At 45.5% G+C, this 27,812-nt stretch overlaps 1 protein-coding gene across 2 annotated transcripts in view; it reads right to left on the bottom strand.

Annotated features, from left to right (window-relative positions):
- Positions 1-27,684, bottom strand: part of G3BP2 (G3BP stress granule assembly factor 2) — a 37,863-nt gene extending 10,179 nt beyond the window's left edge. The window contains exons 1-7 of one of the 2 annotated variants that reach the window (XM_035135406.2): positions 27,522-27,684; positions 18,988-19,106; positions 11,576-11,657; positions 8,541-8,714; positions 4,759-4,849; positions 2,750-2,852; positions 1,164-1,344 (exon numbers count right to left, since the gene is read on the bottom strand). In XM_035135406.2, the coding sequence (XP_034991297.2) occupies positions 1,164-1,344; positions 2,750-2,852; positions 4,759-4,849; positions 8,541-8,714; positions 11,576-11,657; positions 18,988-19,082 (726 nt within the window). In that variant the 5' untranslated portion in view covers positions 19,083-19,106; positions 27,522-27,684. The other variant, XM_035135407.2, reaches the window with a different exon arrangement.
- Between the last annotated feature and the right edge of the window lie 128 nt (positions 27,685-27,812).

The raw sequence follows: 27,812 nt of genomic DNA, 5'->3' as shown, positions 1-27,812 counted from the left end.
GGTCTTCCCTAACTAGGACCTCTCCCCCCCTAGAAAAGAAAGCTCAGTTTAGATATGCTACTGCATTCTGTTCTCAATTTTTACAACCCAGTGGCACCTGCTGCATGAAGTGCCTTTTACCAGCTTAGGCTGGTGTGACAGCTATGATCCCACCAGAAAGGATATAGGCAGATCCCCTTGGTAACTTCCCATTTAGACTACTGTAAAGCACTGAATGTGCTTTGAACAGTCAAAAGCTTCAGCTGATTCAAAACAGAGAGGCTAGAATACTGACTGGGACCAGTTATATGGAATGTACCTTGTCGGTTTTGAAATACTGTAGTTAAAACTGATTGCTGGTTCACCGACAAGCACAATTCAGAGTGTTTGCACAATTCAAAGTGTTTGAATTGTGCTTGTCAGTGGACCAGGAATTACTTTAACTATTTCAAGTGTTGCCTTTATGACTTGGACTAAAGCATCTCTGAAGAACCACCTCTTCCAAATCAACCTATCCCAACTGATCCAAGATCCTTCTACAGGTGCCCTTATACCAGAGGTTAGGGAACGGGTCTAATTGGTTGTGATCCCTATTTATAGAATGTTCTCCTGAAGGAGTCTCATCCAGAGGCACCAAACGTGATTACTCTGTAATAGCTAAATATGTCATGGCTAAGAAGCAATAGATGGAAGTATTCAAGATCATAACCTTGTGGGTAAATTTACTGTGACTTCTTCCCAAAGCTCTCAAATTAGTAGGCTGTCATAACAGAGCACAGTGCCTGCAATATTCTTCCCTTCTGCTGGGAGGGAAGGGAATCATGAGACTGGACGCATTTCAACTTACATTGTAAGAAAGCAGTAAAGAATCAATTATGTTAAAAAACTTGCTGTCCTATATCAAGAGGACTAATGAGCTTTGATTTTTAAGAAGGTTCTTAAAATACATTTACTAGCCTCAGTACCCATTAGAAACATTTTTCATTTGGCTTTGGACTATAAGTAATGTGAATGTCCATTTGTATGGACAGGGCAATGGGAACACTCATTTATGCTGAATACTCAATGCAAAAAAGCTACTCCCACCAGTTCTATTTGTGATTATAGCTACCCATGTTTCTTCACAATCCGAGTTGGACAGCCATCTTCAATCTAGTTACACAAAGCATCGAAACTTAACCAACCTTTGGTGGTTCTTGTGGTAGAGAAACTGTTTCTACAGGAGGTGGGGATGGAGACTTTTCTTCTAGCTCTTCAATATTTTTTTCTTCCGTTTCAGGTTTTAGCTCTTCAGCTTTTGATTCGGATTCCAGCTCAGGCTCAGGTTCGTGAGTAGATTCTTCCAACGTTTCTTCTATTCCATTACTAGGAGAATTGGATGCATCGTCAACTATCAAGATTTTATTAACCTAAAATGCTAACAGATAGCAGAACTAGATATACTGACATGAGCAATGGCAGCTATCAGTGGGGGGAAGATGACTGTATACCCTACCAGCCTTTACCCCATGTTGCATATGCATCTCAACCATCCTGCAATCCATGATTTTGCTGAACTCTTTTCTGTTGAAGCACCACTTCACTAGCTCCTTAAACTCTGACTACTGATAGCTGGACAAATCCATCATTCCTATAGTGCCATAAAAAAACTACATAGCCATTCCTCAACTAGAAACACAGTTTAACAAATTAATTTCCTTCCGAGATGATTCCCAACAATTGCCTTAAGTTTGCCTTATCAATTACCTCATCCCCTTACAGCCCTAGCACTTACTGCTTGTATACATAAGCCAGTAATTTTTGGTTACAAGTAAAATTAACCAAAAGTGAAATACATTTTCTTTTATATATGTATCTCAGTCACACCCTTCCTCCCCCAAAGCCCAAGGCAGCTCACACACAAGTGACAAAACATCTAAAAAAACATAGAATCATAGAATCGTAGAGTTGGAAGAGACCACAAGGGCCATCCAGTCCAACCCCCTGCCGAGCAGGAAACACCATCAAAGCATTCTTGACATATGCCTGTCAAGCCTCTGCTTAAAGACCTCCAAAGGAGACTCCACCACACTCCTTGGTAGCATATTCCACTGCCGAACAGCTCTTACTGTCAGGAAGTTCTTCCTAATGTTTAGGTGGAATCTTCTTTCTTGTAGCTTGAATCCATTGCTCCGTGTCCGCTTCTCTGGAGCAGCAGAAAACAACCTTTCTCCCTCCTCTATATGACATCCTTTGATATATTTGAACATGGCTATCATATCACCCCTTAACCTTCTCTTCTCCAGGCTAAACATACCCAGCTCCCTAAGCCGTTCCTCATCTCCATCTCCAGCGTCGACGCAGAGTGGAAAAGATCTCTACTTAAAATGGCTTGTTGAAGGAGGAAGGATTTCAAGTAGGCACTAAAAAGACAACCGGGGCGACACCTGCCTAATATTTAAAAAGAGGGCTACACATTCATGCCTCACATTAATTACCGTATATTCTGATTTCTCTATACACTACAAGAATCACTGTAAGGCAATAATCCTTACGAAAATCTTCCAGAGGTAGTATGTTGTTGCTCAGAAATACAATGTGAACAATCTTTCAACGCCTTTTGATTGTAAGTTCCACACATTATTACATTAGACTTCATCGCAGGATAAAGATAAAAGACCTGAAAACAGGATGTCTCAATATTGTTAAATGGGATTTGTATAATTTAAAAAAAAAATGAAACTTGTTTTGCATAGGCTGGTTGCAATGTAAGAATATAAAGTTGCCTTACGTTACAGGGTGATTATCGTAGTAAGTACTGCTTGCATTCTCTTGAGCAGGCTCAGGGGATGGCTGCCTTTCTTCATGTTCTTCTTCTACTTCATCTTCTGACTCTAAGACATTAGAGAGAAAGTCTTTTTAACTATTGGTAATTAAGTAGGAGAACAGCACTTTTAAAGGAAGGTGCTTCTTTGCTGACAGCAACAACGTTGTATATAATATGAAACAGTGCAGACAGACTGAAGTAGAGCTGCAATGCTTAGTTAGTTAGATTAACAGATTAAAGTCTTTTAACCAATGAACAAGTACCCTCCAATTCACAGGGCAGCAAAATTTGGTAGGTAAGGAGGTTAGACAATTTTTCTTGCATCTCAGAGACATCAAATGCCCCCTAATTCAAAGTGGATCTTTCCCGAGGAACACGTGCTCGGTCTCTGAATGAAATCTGACTCACACAGCACAATACTACTGAAATGCTCAGCTTAACCACCCCCACACCACTGCATTTCTGCACATAGACTTGCTTTTTAAAAAACAGAAAATCCCCCCCCCCCCCGGGGGACTACAATTTACTCCTAGCAGCCATCTCTCTGATCTTTTCTTACTGGAAACTGAAAGAAAGAATTCCTGTCAAGTTGATAGTTATTATATGAAAGGGTAACAGAACGGTCAGCCCCCTGGGGTCAACAACAGCCATGATAATATCAATCAGATTCATTCAAATGTCATTCAAATTGCCCTTTGTGGGAACTGGCTCAGGGTAACAACAGACAAATAACTGCGTCAGGTTAGAATCTTGAATAATCTAGCCAGACTCTGCCAAGTGCAAAATTGCAACTGCCTGCAGGGCTTGTTATCAGGCTGGATTTGTGGCAACAATAACCCAAGTAGGACTAGGCCACACCGGCACTTATACCAACCGAGCAGCACTTAGATAAGCACACTTTTATTCAAAGGCTAGGGTCTTAACCCTTCGACCTGGAGCACAAAATGTTTGTGGAAATATGCTCTAGCTCAGCTTGGATTGCCTCTACAATGGTATCTCTACTTATGGACACGATCCATTCCAGGGACCCCGAAAAGTCCGCAACTAGAGTGGTGCTTCTGCACATGCACGGAGCGCGCAGAACTCTTCTGCGCATGCAGCGAAACCTGGAAGTATACACCTCCAGGTTTGCCGCGTTCACAACCCGAAAATCTGCAACATGAAGCGAATGCAACTAAAGATATGACTGTGTGCAGTTTCCACAGTGAGTTGTGCTCAGGTTCATCTGAATTTCTCAGTTCCAGCATGCTGCTCCCCTGAAGTCCTGCTTTTGGACTTCTTATAAAAAACTGAAATAATGGGCTAATGCTGCCAATTTCTTCAAAAGTCCAATACAATACAAGCAGCACGCAAGGACACAAGATTCAATCAAATTTCAATCAAGAGAACCATATACAAATGCTGACACAGAAGCCAAAACCAAACATCCAGCAGATAGTGTATACAAAGTGGCAGCAGGTCGAACGAGGGGTCAATGATAGACAGGCTGCCGGCGTTTTTCACCTGTTTCGCCCATATGACGGGCTTCTTCAGTAGTTTCTCCTTCTGCTTTCTGTTATGTTTAATACATTCACTGGTGGTATAAACCAGGTCTTATTAGTATTCGAACGAAATTACTAATATACATGGTTCGACCTGCTGCTACTTTGCTGACCGCTACATAGCCTCAAAGACCATAAAGACTGGTTTGCCTTTCGGTATTTATTTGTATATGCTATCTGCCTGACGTTTGGTTTTGGCTTCTGTGTCAGCATTTGTATATGGTTCTCTTATTGTTTTCTTTTTGTACTAATAATACTTGATTGAAATTTGATTGAATCTTGTGCCCTTGCGTGCTGCTTGTATTGTATTGGACTTTGGACTTCTTATAGGCATCTTGTTTGGCTGCTGTGAGAACAGAACGCTGGATCAGAGAGGCCTTTAGTCTGAGCTAGCAGGGCTTCCTACGTCCCCCCTCTGACCGATTCCCTTACCTTCATCCAGTTCAGCTTCAGAGTCACCAAATACTTCATCTTCATAACGGAATATGTCGTTGTGTACATAAAACTTATTTGGAACAGACCCCTGTAAAAACAAACACACCATGGGTAAAAAACAACTACTCAACTGTTGATTAACTACCGTGTTTCTCATATTATAAGTCATGTCTTATATTAATTTTTTCTTCAAAAAAACACGACATGGCTTATTTTTGAGGGATGTCTTATTTTTTAATAAAGTGCACGCGGGCGCTGTTTGCCGGGCTTGTCAAGCCCAGCAAACAGCGCCCGCCGATCTTCGGTGACAGGCGGGGGTGGGCGGAGAGCGGAGAACGATCTCCGCTTCCCCCCCACCCCCGCCTGTCACACAGCACAGGTCGGCGGGCGCTGTTTGCCGGGCTTGTCAAGCCCAGCTAGGAGCGCCCGCCGATCTTCGGTGACAGGCGGGGATGGGGGGAGAGCGGAGAACGATCTCCGCTTCTCCCCCACCCCCGCCTGTCACACAGCACAGGTCGGCGGGCGCTGTTTGCCGGGCTTGTCAAGCCCAGCTAGGAGCGCCCGCCGATCTTCGGTGACAGGCGGGGATGGGGGGAGAGCGGAGAACGATCTCCGCTTCTCCCCCACCCCCGCCTGTCACACAGCACAGGGCCGAAGATCGGCGGGCGCTGTTTGCCGGGCTTGTCAAGCCCAGCAAACAGCGCCCGCCGATCTTTGGTGACAGGCGGGGGTGGGGGGAGAGCGGAGCACGATCTCCGCTTCCCCCCCACCCCCGCCTGTCACACAGGACAGGTCCGAAGATCGGCGGGCGCTGTTTGCCGGGCTTGTCAAGCCCAGCAAGGAGCGCCCGCCGATCTTTGGTGACAGGCGGGGGTGGGGGGAGAGCGGAGAACAATCTCCGCTTCTCCCCCACCCCCGCCTGTCACACAGCACAGGGCCGAAGATCGGCGGGCGCTGTTTGCCGGGCTTGTCAAGCCCAGCAAACAGCGCCCGCCGATCTTTGGTGACAGGCGGGGGTGGGGGGAGAGCGGAGAACGATCTCCGCTTCCCCCCCACCCCCGCCTGTCACACAGCACAGGTCGGCGGGCGCTGTTTGCCGGGCTTGTCAAGCCCAGCTAGGAGCGCCCGCCGATCTTCGGTGACAGGCGGGGATGGGGGGAGAGCGGAGAACGATCTCCGCTTCTCCCCCACCCCCGCCTGTCACACAGCACAGGTCGGCGGGCGCTGTTTGCCGGGCTTGTCAAGCCCAGCTAGGAGCGCCCGCCGATCTTCGGTGACAGGCGGGGATGGGGGGAGAGCGGAGAACGATCTCCGCTTCTCCCCCACCCCCGCCTGTCACACAGCACAGGGCCGAAGATCGGCGGGCGCTGTTTGCCGGGCTTGTCAAGCCCAGCAAACAGCGCCCGCCGATCTTTGGTGACAGGCGGGGGTGGGGGGAGAGCGGAGCACGATCTCCGCTTCCCCCCCACCCCTTTGGTGACAGGCGGGGGTGGGGGGAGAGCGGAGAACGATCTCCGCTTCCCCCCCACCCCCGCCTGTCACACAGCACAGGTCGGCGGGCGCTGTTTGCCGGGCTTGTCAAGCCCAGCTAGGAGCGCCCGCCGATCTTCGGTGACAGGCGGGGATGGGGGGAGAGCGGAGAACGACCTCCGCTTCTCCCCCACCCCCGCCTGTCACACAGCACAGGGCCGAAGATCGGCGGGCGCTGTTTGCCGGGCTTGTCAAGCCCAGCAAACAGCGCCCGCCGATCTTTGGTGACAGGCGGGGGTGGGGGGAGAGCGGAGAACGATCTCCGCTTCCCCCCCCACCCCCGCCTGTCACACAGGACAGGTCCGAAGATCGGCGGGCGCTGTTTGCCGGGCTTGTCAAGCCCAGCAAACAGCGCCCGCCGATCTTTGGTGACAGGCGGGGGTGGGGGGAGAGCGGAGAACGATCTCCGCTTCCCCCCCACCCCCGCCTGTCACACAGGACAGGTCCGAAGATCGGCGGGCGCTGTTTGCCGGGCTTGTCAAGCCCAGCAAGGAGCGCCCGCCGATCTTTGGTGACAGGCGGGGGTGGGGGGAGAGCGGAGAACGATCTCCGCTTCCCCCCCCACCCCCGCCTGTCACACAGGACAGGTCCGAAGATCGGCGGGCGCTGTTTGCCGGGCTTGTCAAGCCCAGCAAGGAGCGCCCGCCGATCTTTGGTGACAGGCGGGGGTGGGGGGAGAGCGGAGAACGATCTCCGCTTCTCCCCCACCCCCGCCTGTCACACAGCACAGGGCCGAAGATCGGCGGGCGCTGTTTGCCGGGCTTGTCAAGCCCAGCAAACAGCGCCCGCCGATCTTTGGTGACAGGCGGGGGTGGGGGGAGAGCGGAGAACGATCTCCGCTTCCCCCCCACCCCCGTCTGTCACACAGCACAGGTCGGCGGGCGCTGTTTGCCGGGCTTGTCAAGCCCAGCTAGGAGCGCCCGCCGATCTTTGGTGACAGGCGGGGGTGGGGGGAGAGCGGAGAACGATCTCCGCTTCTCCCCCACCCCCGCCTGTCACACAGCACAGGGCCGAAGATCGGCGGGCGCTGTTTGCCGGGCTTGTCAAGCCCAGCAAACAGCGCCCGCCGATCTTCGGTGACAGGCGGGGGTGGGGGGAGAGCGGAGAACGATCTCCGCTTCCCCCCCCACCCCCGCCTGTCACACAGGACAGGTCCGAAGATCGGCGGGCGCTGTTTGCCGGGCTTGTCAAGCCCAGCAAACAGCGCCCGCCGATCTTTGGTGACAGGCGGGGGTGGGGGGAGAGCGGAGCACGATCTCCGCTTCCCCCCCCACCCCCGCCTGTCACACAGGACAGGTCCGAAGATCGGCGGGCGCTGTTTGCCGGGCTTGTCAAGCCCAGCAAACAGCGCCCGCCGATCTTCGGTGACAGGCGGGGGTGGGGGGAGAGCGGAGAACGATCTCCACTTCCCCCCCCCCGCCTGTCACACAGGACAGGTCCGAAGATCGGCGGGCGCTGTTTGCCGGGCTTGTCAAGCCCAGCAAGGAGCGCCCGCCGATCTTTGGTGACAGGCGGGGGTGGGGGGAGAGCGGAGAACGATCTCCGCTTCCCCCACCCCTGCCTGTCACACAGCACAGGTCCGAAGATCGGCGGGCGCTGTTTGCCGGGCTTGTCAAGCCCAGCAAGGAGCGCCCGCCGATCTTCGGCTCTGTCCCCCGATGCGCGACGGCTCGGGGAAGCAGGCAGGGAGCTCCTGCTGGGTCCCACGCCTTCGCCTCTCGCTCGGTCGGGGCTACACGACATGGCTTATTTTCGGGGTATGTCTTATTTTTCACCAACCCTTAGAAATCCTGTCATGGCTTATTTTTTGGGGATGCCTTAAAATATGAGAAACACGGTAACTCACTGGCAATGCTACATATTGCTTTCAAATTCCGTTGTCCTTTCCCTTTTGCAGTCATGTAAAGGCATGAAATGTAAGACTTCTCAGCCATAATGTTCAATTCCTTTGGAACACTTGGCATATCTCTCTCTCTCTCTCTCTCTCTCTCTCTCTCACACACACACACACACACACACACACAGTATATGAATGACCCTTACCTGGAAGCTATAATTGCAGCTATGTACACCTAGATAAGATTGCTGGTGGAGGTACCAAAGCAAGCTTGCAGAAATAAGTGCTATGTTTACTCTAGGAAGGTTTGTTCCAGCCACAGATGGTTGAAACGTTTCTGAAGTGAGGGCCATCGTTTGGGATCAACTCGTGTTTAGGGCCCTGCTGCTTGAAGTTCACTGTGGGTACTTACCTCTGGAGCCAGTACGAAGGTTTGCATGAATTTCCTCATCGGCTGCCCATTATTTGTCAACTCCCCCATGACTTGCACAACTACTCCATCGTTCAGAGTTGCATGAGCGTCCACATGGCGGATCTTAGTGCGGCATTCACTAAACTGCAGGGACATTACCTTCTTGTGTATGTCCTAGAGACAAAATAGACAAAATAAAAGAAACTTGAATCCCACTTAGCCAAAAAATAAAAATAAAACCCCAAGCTTTCAGTACCTGATTTTGATAACTATAGATGTTTTCTTTTGTTAGGGCCTCTTAATACTGAATGCATTGCTTTAAAAATGCTGAATTAATGTAGAGAGCATGGGAAACACATTCTTCCTCTTCTATCTGTACAAATGCTCTCTCTCTCTCTCTCTCTCTCTCTCTCTCTCTCTCTCTCTGTGTGTGTGTGTGTGTGTGTGTGTGTGTGTTTTGGTCAATGACCAGTAGAAGATACAAGCTAGTTGATAAAATTCCATAATGCTACATAGCTTCATAACTAAGTTTAACATAAATTAAAATGTGGCAGTGAAGATGTGACCCTTTAAGATTCCCTGTCTCTTCCAAGACTCCTGCTCACCTGTACAGCCACTGACCTACTGCCCTGGTGCCCCACTGTATGGCTACAGCTAAGTCTGCTGCAATGTTCCATTGAATGCATTTGAGAGAGAGCCATGCAGCTGGTTAGCTTGCTCAAGGGTGGCACTATCCTGACAAGCAAATAAAGCAGCCATTCTAGCTATCCAGATCAGCCTCCAATAAACTTTTCTCAGCACAGGCCAGGGAAAGGCTGCAGCAGTACTTGCAACAGCAGTGCCTGAATGGTGGAGCCTGGTTAAAAACTACAAAGAGTAGGGGAAAAGTCCTAGGGAAGGAAGGAAGGGAGGAGGAGGAGGAGAGAGAACACACATACACTTTCACTCACTAGGTGGTTTGGGAAAGGATGGAGTGAAAAAGGATGGGGCAAGGATTTCTGCCTCAACCTCCATGAAATTCCACAGACCTTTCACCAGAAATTTAGTGAAACTCTGAACCTTTTGCTTCGGCCCCAGCCATGAGCAACTCAAACTGCCTACACCTTCTCTGCTTCAAGAATCTAAAGGGAAAGCCAAGAAATTCTTAGACGTTTCTGCACATCAGATGCGTAGCTCAACAGCTATTCTGCCACATTATGTAGGTGAAATGCACTTCTGATAGAAATAATAATAATAATTTGTAGAGTGTTTTCAAGAAAACTCAATGCTTATCTTCATGGCTAATTCTCTCTATTTTCCAGTAAAATCTAGGTATATTTTTAATACTTTTATTTACATAATTAATACAAGGAGGATTCTGGCTGCAGGCCAATAGGCTACACTGCAGTTCTTTCATGTGGTCATAAACTTAATCTAGTATTTTAAAATCCTGGGGGAGGAGGAGGACATGTAATTGGCCTAAGTTTTGCTTTAGGTGTTGTTGTTTTAAGTGTCTAATTAGGAAAGCAAGAGAACAATGCACTAGTCTTTAATATAGTTTTGAAAGCATGTGCCTCAGGGCAGCAACCATGAAATCAGGGATCCTGGGCTGTCTTAAAACATTTCAAGGAACGGGCTGGCCATTTCCCTGAAAATACCAAATCTGGATGACAACAGAGAAAATCAGAAGACTACAGGTGTGGAACTACATCACCTTCATAGAAAATGTGTCATATTCCAATGTGCAATATGCAGCTATCCCACCTAGTGCTGAGTGAATATTTTGAAACTCTGGGTGCATCTTTTAAAGACTGAAGCATGTTCTACCACATCACAATTGTATCACTGCATCCTCCAGATGCGGTTGGATTACAACTCCCATTACTCTAGACCATTGGCCATGCTGGCTGGGGTCCTGATGGGAGTAGGGAGCCCAACGTCTAGCTTTGTTAAGAGCATATTGCACGGATACAAAGACATGGATTTGTATCTACATGTCTTGATTGTGGGTTCAAGACTAGAGCTCTTTTTCTGGCAGTTGATGAAGTCAAAGATCAGGTTCTATTTTGAAAACTGGGAACATCTATTGCTAAAGTAACAGAAATGAAAGAAAACAAAGAAACCCAGTACAGTATTACCAAGAACACTGAAAACCCAAAGCCTTAGGCAGTTGATATTCTCTATACTGCCTTGTTAAATAGGTCACTATTATTCATTTTTGCATAGAAGCCTCTGAAGCACATGAAATAACTGACCTGACCCAATGGCACACCATGAGGCCTTGAAAGAAGTGGTCTCCCACATCCAAGCCCAATATTGCCTGTTGGATATCAGCCTCTTACATTAGCACTGCCAAGCAAGAAACTCTATGGGAAATCAAATGTATTTGAAACTTTTCAGAAGCCTTGTCTGTCTTTCTCCAACTTTAACAAATCTACCCCTGCAAAGGCTCCACATAATTGTGCCTACCACATTTGCTTTTTCACATTCCTATGTGTGTTCTGTGGTACAGCACTCTGGGAAACAAAGATGGCGGACACAAATGTCCACACCTTTGCTTCGGAGGACACCCCCCCCCTCTGTTAAAAGGTAGGAGAAATGTTAAATGGAACAGGATGTGCCCCACCACTTGACCCTAGAGAAGTTCAGGGTAAAAAAATTAAACAGTATTCACCATTTCTGGAGTTCTCTTTCAATGTCCATTTACATCCCTATTCCTCTTTGAAATTTGATGGTATATCATATTTCCCATATTTTTACACACTGCAGGGGATAATTGTTTCCAGCATCTGGCAGCTAAGGGTTGCATCCACCTAAGCCAAACTCAGAGCAAGCCTATAGAAATCAGCATACATGACAAAAAAAAAGCCCATAGGTTTCTGCTCTGCATTGGATACAACCCTAATCTTTTTGCTGCTGCAAACAAATGACCATGCTCTCCCTAGATTACTGCTCTTGATCTAATGGAAACACAGTATTTAACATTATGTATTGCCAAAGGCTATGCCTTTATTTATTGTGACTGAACACGATAAAATAATTCGTTAGGTACATACAGCCTGGCCATACACTGCTTCCTGTGGTTTGCCACTGGCATCCAGTCCACCATGCACATAAGAAGAATTCCTGCCATAAAACCTGAAAAGACATTCGAGCATGAGGTTTAGGACAGTCATATAGGAGCACATCTGGTTTTCAGCAAATTAAAAAGAGTATGCTAAGAAGTTTACTGTAAGCTTTAGATAAGAGGACTATATGGTTTTTAAAACCTGGTATAATCAATAAAATTCTAATGCAGTTCAAAAGCCCATACCAAAACAACAACAACAACAACGTTATAAGATAACGCTAAATCTGGTTTATATCCAGTTTTGGTATCTAGTCACCTTACGAAAGTTTCTTTTAAAAGATATCCCACCATTCTTTCTTAATGGTACCCAAGGTGACATAAGTGGGTATTGGCTTGTTTTGCTTTTGTTTTATTGTGTATTCTGTGTTTCCATTTTGTATTTTTATGTCAACCGCCCTGTGATCTTCGGAAGAAGGGTGGAATACAAGTTTAATAAATTAATACATAAAATAAAAACAAATGGTTCCCAAGAATTCTCCTGTTCTGGAATTGACCAGACTTTGACCTGTTTAGTTTCAAGGGAAACTACTAGGGTGTTCAGGGGGTGGCAACTTCACCCAAATCCCTTTCCGGGGCAATAAAGATACACGGATGAAACAAACTGCATCTTTTAAGGTTCAGTGTACATAATTCCAGGTTATCTGTGGGTACATACAGTCCTAAAGGAGATCACTTAATATGGTCAGAGCCAGAACAATATCAACTGTAACCATAAGGGTTCTTCTGCCATTAAGTTATTAAAATACAACGCTGATATCTACAGTTCTGAAATTAAGGATTACTTTTTGCTATTTGCTATTTGTTCTCTGTATTAAAATTTGGATTACTTATTAAATTTAATATACCTCCCTTCACCAGATCTCAGGGCGGTTCACAAGATAAAAACACCAGGAAAGAAGCATAAAATAAATAGTTAAAACAAAAACAAAACAATAACCTTACCTCCCACAAACACATCTCAAAGGCCACAACAGCCAGAGGCCTGTTTAAAGAGGAAGGTTTTTTGCTGGGCACCTAATGAGGTATAACAAAGGCGCCACCCAAACCTCATTGGAGAGCACATTCCACAAATGGGGAGCCACTGCAGAAAAGACCCTTTCTCGTATTGCCACCCTCTGGACCTCTCATGGAGGAGGCACACGAAGAAGGGCCTCAGATGATGACCACAGAGTTCAGGTCAGTTTATATGCCTTTAAATTGGAAATAATATTTATCGCTAAATAAAACAATTAAAATACAGTACTCCAAAGCTCTAATACAGGCATCCCCAAACTTCGGCCCTCCAGATGTTTTGGACTACAATTCCCATCATCCCTGACCACTGGTCCTCTTAGCTAGGGATCATGGGAATTGTAGGCCAAAACATCTGGAGGGCCGCAGTTTGGGGATGCCTGCTCTAATACAATCTCCCTCATCTCCCCTGCCCACATCCAACCAAAAAACACCAATAATTTCAAAGTCATTAGTAACTTTTTAAGTGGAGCCAACAGAATACAAAACTAATCAAACAATATATTGGTATCCAAGAGCAGCCTGAAACTGGAAACAGCTGTAAGGAGTACATCAATATGCATTTATGATTCAGCATTTCTTGTTCATGAAATTCTGAAAGCTTCCAAGATGCTAATACAATCAAATCTAATGGTAGGAGATGCAATAAGAGAAGCAATGACTCCTGAACTACTGCCCAAGTTCTTCACACATTCAGATTGCGACCCAAATCCTAAGACAAAGACAGACCAAGAGAAATGCTCGGTCATCATCACAGTAAATGGGTATGTAATGACCCCTGACATTCTTAATTTTCTTGAGCATTGTGTCAGCTACCGCTATGTTGAAGTACAGACCTATTTGTTGTTGTTTAGTCGTTTAGTCGTGTCCGACTCTTCGTGACCCCATGGACCATAGCACGCCAGGCACTCCTGTCTTGCACTGCCTCCCGCAGTTTGGTCAAACTCATGTTCGTAGCTTCGAGAACACTGTCCAACCATCTTGTCCTCTGTCGTCCCCTTCTCCTTGTGCCCTCCATCTTTCCCAGCATCAAGGTCTTTTCCAAGGATTCTTCTCTTCTCATGAGGTGGCCAAAGTATTGGAGCCTCAGCTTCACGATCTGTCCTTCCAGGGAGCACTCAGGGCTGATTTCCTTAAGAATGGATAGGTTTGATCTTCTTGCAGTCCATGGGACTCTCAAGAGTCTCCTCCAGCACCACAATTCAAAAGCATCAATTCTTCGGCGATCAGCCTTCTTTATGGTCCAGCTCTCACTTCCATACATCACTACTGGGAAAACCATAGCTTTAACTATACGGACCTTTGTCGGCAAGGTGATGTCTCTGCTTTTTAAGATGCTGTCTAGGTTTGTCATTGCTTTTCTCCCAAGAAGCAGACGTCTTTTAATTTCGTGACTGCTGTCACCATCTGCAGTGATCAAGGAGCCCAAGAAAGTAAAATCTCTCACTGCCTCCATTTCTTCCCCTTCTATTTGCCAGGAGGTGATGGGACCAGTGGCCATGATCTTGGTTTTTTTGATGTTGAGCTTCAGACCATATTTTGCGCTCTCCTCTTTCACCCTCATTAAAAGGTTCTTTAATTCCTCCTCACTTTCTGCCATCAAGGTTGTGTCATCTGCATATCTGAGGTTGTTGATATTTCTTCCGGCAATCTTAATTCCGTCTTGGGATTCATCTAGTCCAGCCTTTCGCATGATGAATTCTGCATATAAGTTAAATAAGCAGGGAGACAATATACAACCTTGTCGTACTCCTTTCCCAATTTTGAACCAATCAGTTGTTCCGTATCCAGTTCTAACTGTAGCTTCTTGTCCCACATAGAGATTTCTCAGGAGACAGATGAGGTGATCAGGCACTCCCATTTCTTTAAGAACTTGCCATAGTTTGCTGTGGTCGACACAGTCAAAGGCTTTTGCATAGTCAATGAAGCAGAAGTAGACGTTTTTCTGGAACTCTCTAGCTTTCTCCATAATCCAGCGCATGTTTGCTATTTGGTCTCTGGTTCCTCTGCCCTTTCGAAATCCAGCTTGCACTTCTGGGAGTTCTCGATCCACATACTGCCTAAGCCTGCCTTGTAGAATTTTAAGCATAACCTTGCTAGCGTGTGAAATGAGCGCAATTGTGCGGTAGTTGGAGCATTCTTTGGCACTGCCCTTCTTTGGAATTGGGATGTAGACTGATCTTCTCCAATCCTCTGGCCATTGCTGAGTTTTCCAAACTTGCTGGCATATTGGGTGTAGCACTTTAACAGCATCATCTTTTAAAATTTTAAATAGTTCAGCTGGAATATCATCACTTCCACTGGCCTTGTTATTAGCAGTGCTTTCTAAGGCCCATTTGACTTCACTCTCCAAGATGTCTGGCTCAAGGTCAGCAACCACACTACCTGGGGTGTACGAGACCTCCATATCTTTCTGGTATAATTCCTCTGTGTATTCTTGCCACCTCTTCTTGATGTCTTCTGCTTCTGTTAGGTCCTTACCACTTTTGTCCTTGATTATGGTAATCTTTGTACGAAATGTTCCTTTCATATCTCCAATTTTCTTGAACAGATCTCTGGTTTTCCCCATTCTATTGTTTTCCTCTATTTCTTTGCATTGCTCATTTAAGAAGACCCTCTTGTCTCTCCTTGCTGTTTTTTGGAAATCTGCATTCAGTTTCCTGTATCTTTCCCTATCTCCCTTGCATTTTGCTTGCCTCCTCTCCTCCGCTATTTGTAAGGCCTCGTTGGATAGCCATTTTGCTTTCTTGCATTTCCTTTTCCTTGGGATGGTTTTCGTTGCTGCCTCCTGTATAATGTTACGAGCCTCCATCCATAGTTCTTCAGGCACTCTGTCCACCAAATCTAAATCCTTAAACCTGTTCCTCACTTCCACTGTGTATTCATAAGGGATTTGATCCAGATTGTATCTTACTGGCCCAGTGGTTTTTCCTACTTTCTTCAGTTTAAGCTGGAATTTTGCTATAAGAAGCTGATGATCTGAGTTACAGTCAGCTCCAGGTCTTGTTTTTGCTGACTGTATAGAGCTTCTCCATCTTTGGCTGCAGAGAATATAATCAATCTGATTTCGATGCTGCCCATTTGGTGATATCCATGTGTAGAGTCGTCTCTTGTGTTGTTGGAAGAGAGTGTTTGTGATGACCAGCTTGTTCTCTTGACAGAACTCTATTAGCCTTTGCCCTGCTTCATTTTGAACTCCAAGGCCAAACTTGCCAGTTGTTCCTTTTATCTCTTGATTCCCTACTTTAGCATTCCAATCCCCTGTAATGAGAAGAACATCCTTCTTTGGTGTCATTTCTAGAAGTTGTTGTAGGTCTTCATAGAATTGGTCAATTTCACTTTCTTCAGCACCGGTAGTTGGTGCATAAACTTGGATTACTGTGATGTTAAAAGGTCTGCCTTGGATTCGTATCGAGATCATTCTGTCATTTTTGAGATTGCATCCCATTACAGCTTTTGCCACTCTTTTGTTGACTATGAGGGCCACTCCATTTCTACTACGGGATTCTTGCCCACAGTAGTAGATATGATAGTCACCCGAACTGAATTCGCCCATTCCCTTCCATTTTAGTTCACTGATGCCCAGGATGTCGATATTTATTCTTGTCATCTCATTTTTGACCACATCCAGCTTACCTCCACTCATGGTTCTTACATTCCAGGTTCCTATGCAATATTTTTCTTTACAGCATCGGACTTTCCTTTCGCTTCCAGGCATATCCGCGACTGAGCGTCCTTTCGGCTTTGGCCCAGCCGCTTCATCAGCTCTGAATCTACTTGTACTTGTCCTCCGCTCTTCCTCAGTAGCATGTTGGACGCCTTCCGACCTGAGGGGCTCATCTTCCAGCGTCATAACTTTTATATGCCTGTTGTCTTTGTCCATGGAGTTTTCTTGGCAGGGATACTGGAGTGGCTTGCCAGTTCCTTCTCCAGGTGGATCACGTTTAGTCAAAACTCTCCACTATGACCTGTCCATCTTGGGTGGCCCTGCATGGCATAGCTCATAGCTTCTCTGAGTTATTCAAGCCCCTTCGCCACGACAAGGCATTGATCCATGAAGGGGACAGACCTATTAATCATCTGATTAGCAGCAGACTACCCCAGTAGGAAGAAAACCAGCATCAGTTAGTAATATGCATTTTCTGGGATAATTATGATGCATATTTATCTCAACACTTATTGATGGGAAAGAGATGTTCCATTTCACAGTTCAAAATTGTTGCCCATGTTGAATTCTTTACAGCACTTGTCATTCTCTATAACTGTGTGGCACAGGAAGTCGAGAAACCACAGTTGAGATGCTTAACCATTTACAGTTCACTCTCATTGGCTGATATCAATAACTCTTGGGTCAGAATAGCTTAAATCACTTCAAGGCATCCAGGATGTAACAGGTCTTCTGCTGCTTCTCAGCCATGCATCATGGAGAATGAGCTTTATTGCAAGGAGTTTTCTTGCAACAAAAGATTGATCTGGCGCATATAAAAGAAAATCATGGCAACAGAAAAGAAACTGTGGCCAGTGGAGAGTAACTGAAAAGCTACACCACAGTGTTATAATTCTGTCAGTCAACAGAGGGTGTTTTCAGTCTCTGCTGTTGATAGGCAAACTCTGAAGTAGCTTTTTTGAAAACTGGTACAATAGTGGAGAACCTTTGCCCTGCAAAGTGAAATTAGGCCCAGTGGGAGTCCTAATTTGGCCCACAAGGCTGTTTTCTCCAAACTATACCCACATGTTCCACATCCACCATCATGGAAACAATTTGGAGCCTTGGCAAGCAAGGCTTGCTGTAAATGTTGATCAGCTGACCACTGCTGACAGCAAGATTCACTGTTATCAGCTGCACTATGGAATTCCCAATCAAAACATTTGTTTATTGTATTTATGAGATCACTCAAAATAACTTCTCTACGTCTCTTACATATCAACAGAACGTGTGTATGCTTAATTTGGCATTGTTTGGAACATAAGATTGGCTGATGACCGCTTGTCTTTGTAGCTACCTACCCGTATATTTAGATCCTCAATGAAGGACCTCTTGTAAACGTCTCCCCCCCTCTCTCTAATGTAATGGGGGAGGGTATGAGAAGACTTCTCAGCAGTGGCAACTCCAGTGTGGAATACTATCTCTAGAGAGGTTTGCTTGGTCTCTTACCTTAATATCTTTTTAGCACCAGTAAGGACCTTTTTATTTTACCAGCTTTTAAAGAAACAATTTTAATCTTGCTGTATCATGCCGCTTTTATGATTTTGCGGCTTTTTCATTTACTGTATTTTCTTGCATTCACATTGTTATTGTTTTATTCCTCTTTCCAAAGCACCCTGGGAGTATAATTGTATAATACTTTCATAGGGTTGTATCTGGCTAAGCCATGCCCAATCTACAGGTGAAACTCGGAAAATTAGAATATTGTCGAAAAGTGCATTTATTTCAGTAACGCAACTTAAAAGGTGAAACCAATATATGAGATAGATGCATGACAGGCAAAGCAAGATATGTCAAGCCTTTATTTGTTGTAATTGTAATTGTCGTTAGGCGGGTCAATTATAAATGGAATGTAATTAATGAAATGTAATAGTGATGTTTATTTTTGTATTATTGTAACTATTTGTTTTATTATTGTGGAATTTCCAAAGGAAAGCATTTGTAAAAATTAAAAGAAAAAAAATAATAAGTTGCATTACTGAAATAAATGCACTTTTCGATGATATTCTAATTTTCCAAGTTTCACCTGTAGGCCCACTGAAATCAATGGAATTGTTAGTTATAAGCAAACGAAGTCCAATGATTTCAGTGTGTCAATACTGAATATGACTTGGTTGAACAAAGCCTTCAATAAATAAATACAAATGAATAGGAGGCAGGGTATCTGTGCTTTGTTTATTTTCTCAATGTTCCCAATTTGTGTTGTTCAGCTGCTTTTTCGATTGCTTATCCTTTAAAAAAATTGTGGGCTTCATTAATTAAGAAAACAACACTTCAAATTTAGATAGAACAGCTGTTTTAGTCAGAACCTAAATTAAAACCATACTTCAAAATATATATTTTTATGGCTTGAAAGGGTGGATTTTCTTTGTGCATGAAACAAATTATGGGACACAAAATAAACACAGCCCAAGTTGGCTATGCTTGTTGTTTAATTTAAAGTTTTTAAAGCCACCCTTTAGTAAACTATAAGGGCTGCATACAAGAAAATAAAAGCATCAAGGTGGAACTAGTCCATACAGTCAAGTTAAGAAGGTGATAAACATTTGAGGGGAGTGGGGTAAATTCAACTTGCTACTTCAGCCAAGACAACATCAGCTATTGATATATTTAGAAGTTACCTGTGTAAGAAGTCGGGGGCTTTATTTAGCAGGGTATAGTACTGCCTCACGAACTCCCGCCCTACAAGCAGCGGACTAGGCTTCTCCATCACCATTTCTTTGGTAGACAGTGTCAAAGGCTATAACACAAGAGAACACACACAACGTGAGATGAAATGTACAGTACTCTATTGGATGATGAACATTAAATGCAGTAGAACCTTATAACTGCAGGGAGGGGGGAAATTAGTTCCTATCCAGCAAAATTCAATTTCAAAAGAATTTAAGGTTTCTGTAATTTCCCCCTTCCAAGTGTTCACTTAACTTACATATGACTGATAAAAGCTGGGATGGGCAGGTACAGCTTTTACAAGCAGCAGCTGCAATTCTTAATTTTGAAATATTTATTCGATATCCTGAGTCCCCTTTGGACTCAGAATGCAAACTGTTCTGAAAGTTTGACTCATACAGCAGCCAAGCATGAGTCTACAGGCTACAAGCCATTAAAGCATGGCAGAGTACTAAGATACATGGCTAGGCTTAACTAAGATTTGATCCTACATTTGATGTGCCGCCCGCCCTCTACTTTTGAAGACTGAAGCAGGCACATTCATGCATTTGACATCCCAAGCTTGGGACTGAGAAGCAAACAGGAACTCCTCTATAGAGGCTGGGCATATATGGTCTGCTTGCACCAGCGCTGTTGCCTTCGCATCCTTGGAGATGACATAGCCAAGGGGAGTTCTCTTCACTTTCAGGGTATGGTGCTGCTGGAACCACCTCCACAGCTGGTGATGTATCTCTTGGGAAGTCCATCTCTGACAAGCCACTAGGCCCTTCTCCTGAATCTGGATCCCCTCCTCCCAATCCACTGGCAATTTCCCTGGGGCTGCAAGTTCTCAACCCACTAGTACCTTCCCTTGGGTTGGCCTGTCCCAATTCCCATCACCATCTGACCACCCTCTCCATGACATGTCCATGGGACGCACATCCAACGTGGGACTTGCACTATTTGGATATACAGTCCCGGGAATGTACTACTTTGATGCCCAATGCTCTGAGCCAATGCATGTTTACTCCAGGGTAAGTTCCACCATGTTCAAAGGGGCTTATTCCCAGGACTGCAGATTTAGATTCTAAATCAGGAACGGGAAACCTGTGGTCCTCCAGATACTCCTGCATTACAACTCCCAGATCATTGGCCACATTGGCTGAAGTTGAAGGAAGGTGGAGTAAAAACAACATGGCTTTGGCGAAGTGGAGTATACTGTGCTGCCTTGCCAAGCTTTCATTTTCTACAATCATAATCATTTATTATTGAAAACTTATATACCGCCCATCTGATTGGGTTACCCCAACCACTCTGGGCGGCTATCAAATTAAAGCACAATACAACATCAAACATTTAAAACTTCCCTGAACATGGCTGCCTTCAGATATTTCCTAAACGTCAGATAGTTGTTCATTTCCTTGACATCTGATGGGAGGGAATTCCACAGTGCAGGCGCAACTAACGAGAAGGACCTCTGCCTGGTTCCCTGTAACCTCACTTCTCTGAGTGAGGGAACCACAAGAAAGCTCCTCTGGGCTGAATTATGGGGGTGGAGAAGCTCCTTCAGGTTCCTTCAGGTATACAGGGCCAAAGCCGTTTAGGGCTTTACAAGCATATAGATATGCATGATTCAATTTTTATACTCTGGCTTCCAAAAAGCTTTTGACAAAGTCCCTCACTCAAGTTTTCTGAGCAGTCATGGGAGAAAGGGCAGGGATTCTTTAATTTGCTAAAGAACAGGAAGCAAAGAATTGAAATAACATAACATTATTTCTATGATGGGGAAGTACAATGAATCATTCTATAAGATATTGATAGTATCTTATTTGTTCATAAATGATCTGGAGACACTAAAATGGCCAAGTCTGCAGAGAACAGCAAATGATTCAGGTTGCCAACTAATAGAAGCTCAAAAATCTCTCCCAACTGCATGAATAGGCAATGAAAGTTAGGTTCAATGCAAGTTAAGTGAAAACTGATACACGTTGGAGGGGGGAAAACCTGTATATTGATGAGATCTGAACATGTGGTGACTAAACAAAAAAAATGTATATTACGACCACAGTGGATACAGCTCTGTGAAAATCATTAACTAAGGACATGGTGGTAATGGAAAAGGAAAATACCGTGCTAGGAATTACTACAAAAGGAATTTAAAATGAAGCAGTTGCTATCATATCACATTTATATAAATAGATCTATAAAGCACTTGCCTTTGGAATACTACCTACAATTTCAGTTGCTCCATCACAAAAAGATGATATAGAGTTGGAAAAGATGTAAAAAAGTGCAACCAGGAAGATGACAGGGTTGAAGCACCCTACTAAGAAATGCTCAAGTATTGGGGGCTTTCCAGCTTATCAAAGAGATGGCTAAGAGTGCAAGCCTGTATTTATGCTGGCTGGAGAGCTTTAGGGTTTGATGTGAAGCCCCATGCCCCAATGTACTACCCAGGCTAAACCACTGTTGACTCCACCACCCCATGCAACTAGTCAATTGTTGTTGTTGGCATCTGTCTGTCTCAAGAGACAATGGAATGCACCTCCGGGGGTGAAGTCAAACTGCTGCTCTCTCTTCTTGACCCCCACGGTGTCTCCCTTTAATCTTATTTTTTCCAAGCTAAACATACCCAGCTACTTCTGTCCGGCATGTGTTTCCAGACTGACCATTCTAGCATTCTAGTCATCCCCCTCTGGACACACACCAGTTTGTCAGTGTCTTCCTTAAATTTGGTATGTCATGTAACATATAATGAATACAATTCAACTCAAATTGAACCATTTGAATAGATACAATACTCTGGAATAAGGTGACTGTAGGAAGCACACTGATTTGTGCACAGTTCTTTAGGCATGATAAAGTTCATATGTTAACATTTGCAGTGCCTTCATCCCCCCTCTGCCACAGAAGGAAAGTGTATGTTATTGAATTGTTAAACCTTAAATTATTTACAAATATTCCAATAAAAGTAATTTTCAAGTGAAGTTTTGAATCTGATTGAATACAATGTTTCAAACTATATTTGGAGCACCTCAGTGGAGGGACGGGGGACAAATATCAGTTCTAACATTTTGAATATTGGAAAACATTCAGAGATGTTCATACACCATGTAAAATTAATACAGCACACATTTAATAAACAAAAATAAAAAGTAAGTCAAAACAAATGCACTAAATCAGAACTCAAATGCCTTAGGGCAACAAAAAAATTCCAATCCAAAATTTTCTGGAAAACCTGTACCACTGGCATTCACCTTCCTGGTAAGAGCTATGCAAGGACATAGCTTGGTGGTAGAACACCTAGGTCCCAAGTTCAACTCCAGGTAACATGGTGAGTATGAAACACAGGAGAGCTCCTTCCAATTGGTGGAGACAGTAGGTGAATCAACGGTCTGGCTAAGTACATGTGTAGCACAGTATTGTATGTTCCTAAAGTGAAAGTGAAGGGACCCAGGTAGCGCTGTGGGCTAAACCACTGAGCCTAGGGCTTGCTGATCAGAAGGTCGGCGGTTCGAATCCCTGTGACGGGGTGAGCTCCCGTTGCTTGGTCCCAGTTCCTGCCAACCTAGCAGTTTGAAAGCACATCAAAATGCAAGTAGATAAATAGGAACCGCTATAGCGGGAAGGTAAACGGCGTTTCCGTGTGCTGCTCTGGTTTGCCAGAAGTGGCTTTGTCATGCTGGCCACATGACCTGGAAGCTATACGCCGGCTCCCTCGGCCAATAATGCGAGATGATCGTGCAACCCCAGAGTCGGTCACGACTGGACCTAATGGTCAGGGGTCCCTTTACCTTTACCCTTTTTAAAGTGAAAGAGCACTTTCCACAAAAAGCTTATCCTCTAAATAGTATTATGGGTACCTCTAAATAGGGAACTCCGAAGCAAACATGCAACAGGAACTGCTGCTCTGTTACCCCAGCAAGGGAGAAAAGGAAAAGGAACCCCACAAAACTAAGCAAGGTGTAAGAGAGAGGGCGTGCAGAGAGCAGCCCACTCTGCTTACTTCCACCAGCTGGGAGAGCAGCAGCAAGAGCAGCAAGTCTGGGAGGGAAAACCAGGAAGTGGGAAAGACGTTTCCAGGGCTCTGCAGAGTCCTGGAGGCTCTACTCCAGGTTGGGAGCAGGGAAGCAGGGGCGGAGCTAGCTTCAGCAGGGGCTGGAAAGGAGGGGGTAGGTAGAACGGCACCTCAGGAGCCTGGTTTGGGACCACGGAGGAACCGTAGAGCCAGGAGGAGGGGTGTTTGGATACCCCGTCTTAAAGGCTAGGTCAGAGCCCACCAGACGCCATTGCGGGCTTCTGCCCCAGGCTGAGCAGACATTATTTGAGACATCTCACCACTGTATATAGAATGCACAATAAAACTCTGAAAATCCAGACAATGTGTGGAGTGCTTACTCGGGAGTAGCCAACACCCATCTGTAACAGCAGGGATGGGAGGTTACATGCTTACATGACAACACCTTTTTGGTTAAACTTTTTGCATTACAAAGCCTTCCTCTCCCAAAAGCTAGTAATGATGTCTCCATGCAAAGCTAAGTACACACTGGGTGCGGTGGGGGTGGGGTAGTGACACAGACTCAGGTGGAGGTAAGTTTTGTGTTGCCACTACTGCTAGTGCCAGCCGAACAATCGTGATTCCTTTTGCCTTCCAGGATCACAGTCTGAAAAAAGTAGACATTGCACAAAGAACTCCACTGCAGCTTCCACAGGAAAAAGAGCAAGTACTGTCTCAGTGATAGCTCCCTTCTGAAAGGCTAGATGAAGCTGAGACTAGGCAGAGCCTATGTTGCAGATTCCTGACCATTTGCTCGTTAACGTCCCCAACTCTTCTTGGCTCACAGGCAACCCTCTAAGGACATTTCCTACTAACACTACATGATAGGACTACAATGTTAGTAACAGCAGTGACCAGTGCTATTCCTTATTTTGCTGACTTTCCTGTTCTACTAAGCTCCTGTATTTTTTTGTAAGCTGCTATGTATTGTTGAAGCCCTAGCCAACACAGAGATGGAGCACTATGGAGTAGTACACCTGTTCCTTTGCTGTTGGCCACATAGCAAAGGTGAAGGAGCCCTGCTGAGACAAGGTGACTGGCATCTATGTTCATATTTTCTGCTTCCAGATCTCATTCCGCTTTGTTACAGCTGCCACTTCTGTGTTGATGGGGTTTAGGAGCCAAGGACCCTTTCCCACCAGTGTTAGAAACTGGGATAGAAAAGCTAGGAGCCAAATGGCTCCTGGGACCTGGATTGTGGGTGCCAAAACAGAATGTCTAGTTGTCATTGAGGGGGGGGGTCGGCAACACTTTTTATTTATTATTTTGATAAGCATGAACTAATATGCAATTCACATAAGTGACACATTGTTAATATCACATTTTTAAAAGAACTACATGCTTAATTTGGTGTTTACAAAAAAATACAGTGGTACCTCTACTTACGAATAACTCTACTTACGAATATTTCTACTTACGAATGGCGCTCCGTCCGCCATCTTGGATGCGGTTTAGGAGCTTGGATGCGGTTTAGGATTTTTTCTACTTACGAATTTTTAGATAGGATTTTTTCTACTTACGAATTTTTTCTCCCAATGCATTCCTATGGGAATCGACTTACAATTTTTTTCTACTTACAAATGTGCGTTTGGAACGCATTAAATTCGTAAGTAGAGGTACCATACACTGTATTGGTACCATACTTCAGTTTTCAAAAAAATGGAACCCAGACCTTTTGAGGTGCTCACAAATGGAGTATCTTTAGGCACGAAATGTGCCTGGTGCCCTGCTAATTTCGAACCCTGCTTCCCACGCCTGCTGGTTCTTATTCAAATGAGCTTGTGTCAGGATAGAATTATGAAGAGAAAGGGGCTCAAAGACTTCTTTTCCACCAGGTCTTGGTGTAGTATATTCCTTCTTTGGCCATTTGAATTCCAGTGAGGTAAGGGAGTTGAGACCCCTAACAGTTGAAAAGCCTCCTGGTTACTTCTGATGTGATGAATTATGCAGTGGGCATGTGAAGGAATGAGTAAGTCTGTTGCTGGGGGAGAGAATTGGGGACATGTCTTTCCTCAAGACATAGTGAGGAAATAAACAGCAGTACCAGACAATAATGCATATGAACATGTGGAATAGTGTGGCTAGGTTATATGGCAGGGACTGAGTGCTGCAAAAGCAAACTGGGTCACGTGGGAGTCATACAATTGATTGATGTGGTATTTCCTCTGAATGGCTCAAGACTCTGCATTCAACCAAGGCATCCTAGGTATACAAAGTCCTTCCAGAATTTTATCGTGGGAAATGGCAGTCAAGGTTTGAACTTGGGACCACCTGTATGTGAAACCTGGGGTTCCTGGTGCAACCCTCTAGGTCTTTGCTGGGCAAGGAAGCTGTGCCCCATAATATGCCCTCCTGCTGTGCCTGAGTGGTTGGGAAACTGTTTAGGGAGAGTGAAGGTTGGATTCCAGTTTTGCTTGCTTCTCCCTCCCCACTTATCTTTTAGCATGACCACTTGTTGTCTGACATGCAAAAGGAGAATTTGGCCCCAATTCAAATACTTCCCTCATGGAGGTTTGTGCCTAATTCACCTATTTCCTGCCCCTATGCCCTATAGGAAGAGCTAACAAGAGGCTCTTGTAAGAGCACAATTGCAGCTTCACCCTGTTAATGTTTGCAGTCTAGCCTGGCCCTCCATACACTTCTAAGTAAAACTATCCCACACTCTCCACTTCATCTCTGCTTGGGGGTTTTCCATTAGCATTTGGTTAGCTACAATAGAAAACTGGATGAGGAACTACCGGTATATGGATCTTTTAGCATGCATACACACAGTAAAGCTGCTGGTTGTGGGTTTTTTTTCTGAATGGAAGGAAGATCTATTTTTTGTCTCTAGGGTATTTGCATATGAATGCATTGGAATAAACATTAAGGTAGTAAGGGTAGTGTTCAGAACTATGATAAAAAAATATAATTCCCTTAAGATGTATTATTATGTTTTTAACCAAACAGAGCTTTGTTTTCAAATCATGTCTAGGACCAGCTATAATGCCCAGTAAATAAGTACAACTGTCAACAGATAAAAGAAAATGTTAAAGCAATTTGTTATAGTGGGGTTGACAAGCTCAGCAATCCTCGATGTGGCAGTAGGGACAAGACAGGTTCATAGCACCAATTTTCACATGTGAAATGGAAGCTAATGTAGCACAGTAGCTAAGTGTTATTAAACAGGAAACCCCCACTTAAGATCTTAGCCACTGCAAGTCACTCTCACTCTTGTAAGATCTTAGGAGGAGTCAGCTGCAACAGGCCAATGCCTTATCTAGTCCAGCATCCTGTTTTCACAGCAGCTGATCAGATACCTATTATGGGAAATCCACAGGCAGAATTCAAGTTCAAGAACCTTCTCCACTCCTGAGGCTTCCAACCACAACTGGTATTCAGAAGCATGACAGCCTGCAACTGCAGAGGCAGTGGAAATCCATCGTGGCTGGTGGCCTTTGACAGCCCTCTTCTCCACAAATTTGACTAAATCCTCTTTGAAAGCAATCCAGGTTGGGGGACCATCACAACCTCCCCTATGAGAGTGAGTCTGTCATAGCCTAACCATATTCTGTGTGGAGAAGTACTTTCCTTTACCATCCTGAAGCAGGGGTTGGACTGGATGACCCTCAGGGTCTCTTCCAACCCAACCATTATAGGATTCCTAACACTCATATCACCTGGAGGTCCACAAACTTTTAGCATTTCCATCCCTACCTTACAGGGCTGTTTATGCCAAGAAGCATGCTACTCTGGTGTGCTGGGAACTTGAAAGATGCCACATGAGCTCTAAGTATCTGGGAGTTGTCACTGACCCCACAGTAAAGGAATCTGTGTGTGTATGTGTGCTCATATGGGGACACGCATAACTGTACTGTACATACAAAAATTAGAGAGGGGGGGGAGAGGGAGAGGTGCACACTCACAATCTTACTCTTTCAAAGGGTGGCTTTTGTATCATAGAATCACAGATCCGAAGAGTCAGAAGGGACCCCCGGAGGTCATCTAGCCCACCCCCCGCAATGCAGGGAATCTCAGCACGCGTTTCCCTCTCCCTCCCATCCAGTCTGAACCCTGCTTAGCATTGCAAACGGGCTAGCGGTTTCGTAGCTGCAGATGCTGCCGCAAGCTACGTGGGCGCCTAAAAGAGGACTTATTGCATATTATTATTACTACTATTATTATTATTACCGCTACTCCTTGCGCCTCCTCGTCCCATTTCCCCCTCAGGGCGAGGCCGAAGGGAAGAAGGTCGCGCAGCCACCGACCCTGCACCCCTCTCGGCCCCCGGAGCGCCCGGGGAAGGGGCCTGCAGGGCTGTTGACAGCCGCCGCTCCTGCTCCTCCTCCCGCTCTCTTTTTCTGAGGAGAAGCTGCCCCGCTTCTCCCCTTCCCACACACCCTCTCACGGGAGAAGGCGGGAGGCAGGCCTTCCCCACCCCGTCCGGCCCGGCCCTCTCCACCCCGTTACCTAGATGCTCTTCTTTCTCCGTCTCAGGGTCCGGGGTTCGCTTCCCGGCCGAGGGCGCGGGGGGAGGAGCGACTGGGGCAGCGCGTCCGTCTCTCTCTTTCTCCCTCCCTCCCTCACAAGCACTGATTCGGGGCGGAACCGGATGTCTCGTCCGCTCTCGCTCTCTCTCTAATAAGGAGGAGCAGGAATGGGGGGGGGAGGTGGCGCGCGCGCAGCCTCCGGAGGGCGGCCCGGACGTGGGCGGGGTCAGAGTCCGCCGGAGCAGAAGGCGCACGCGCGTGCGCACGCGCA

This window comes from Zootoca vivipara, chromosome 13 (genome assembly GCF_963506605.1).
Source record: "Zootoca vivipara chromosome 13, rZooViv1.1, whole genome shotgun sequence".
NCBI lineage: Eukaryota > Metazoa > Chordata > Lepidosauria > Squamata > Lacertidae > Zootoca > Zootoca vivipara.
Note: the sequence above shows the minus strand (reverse complement) of the source record. Positions and strands in the feature narration are given on the sequence as shown.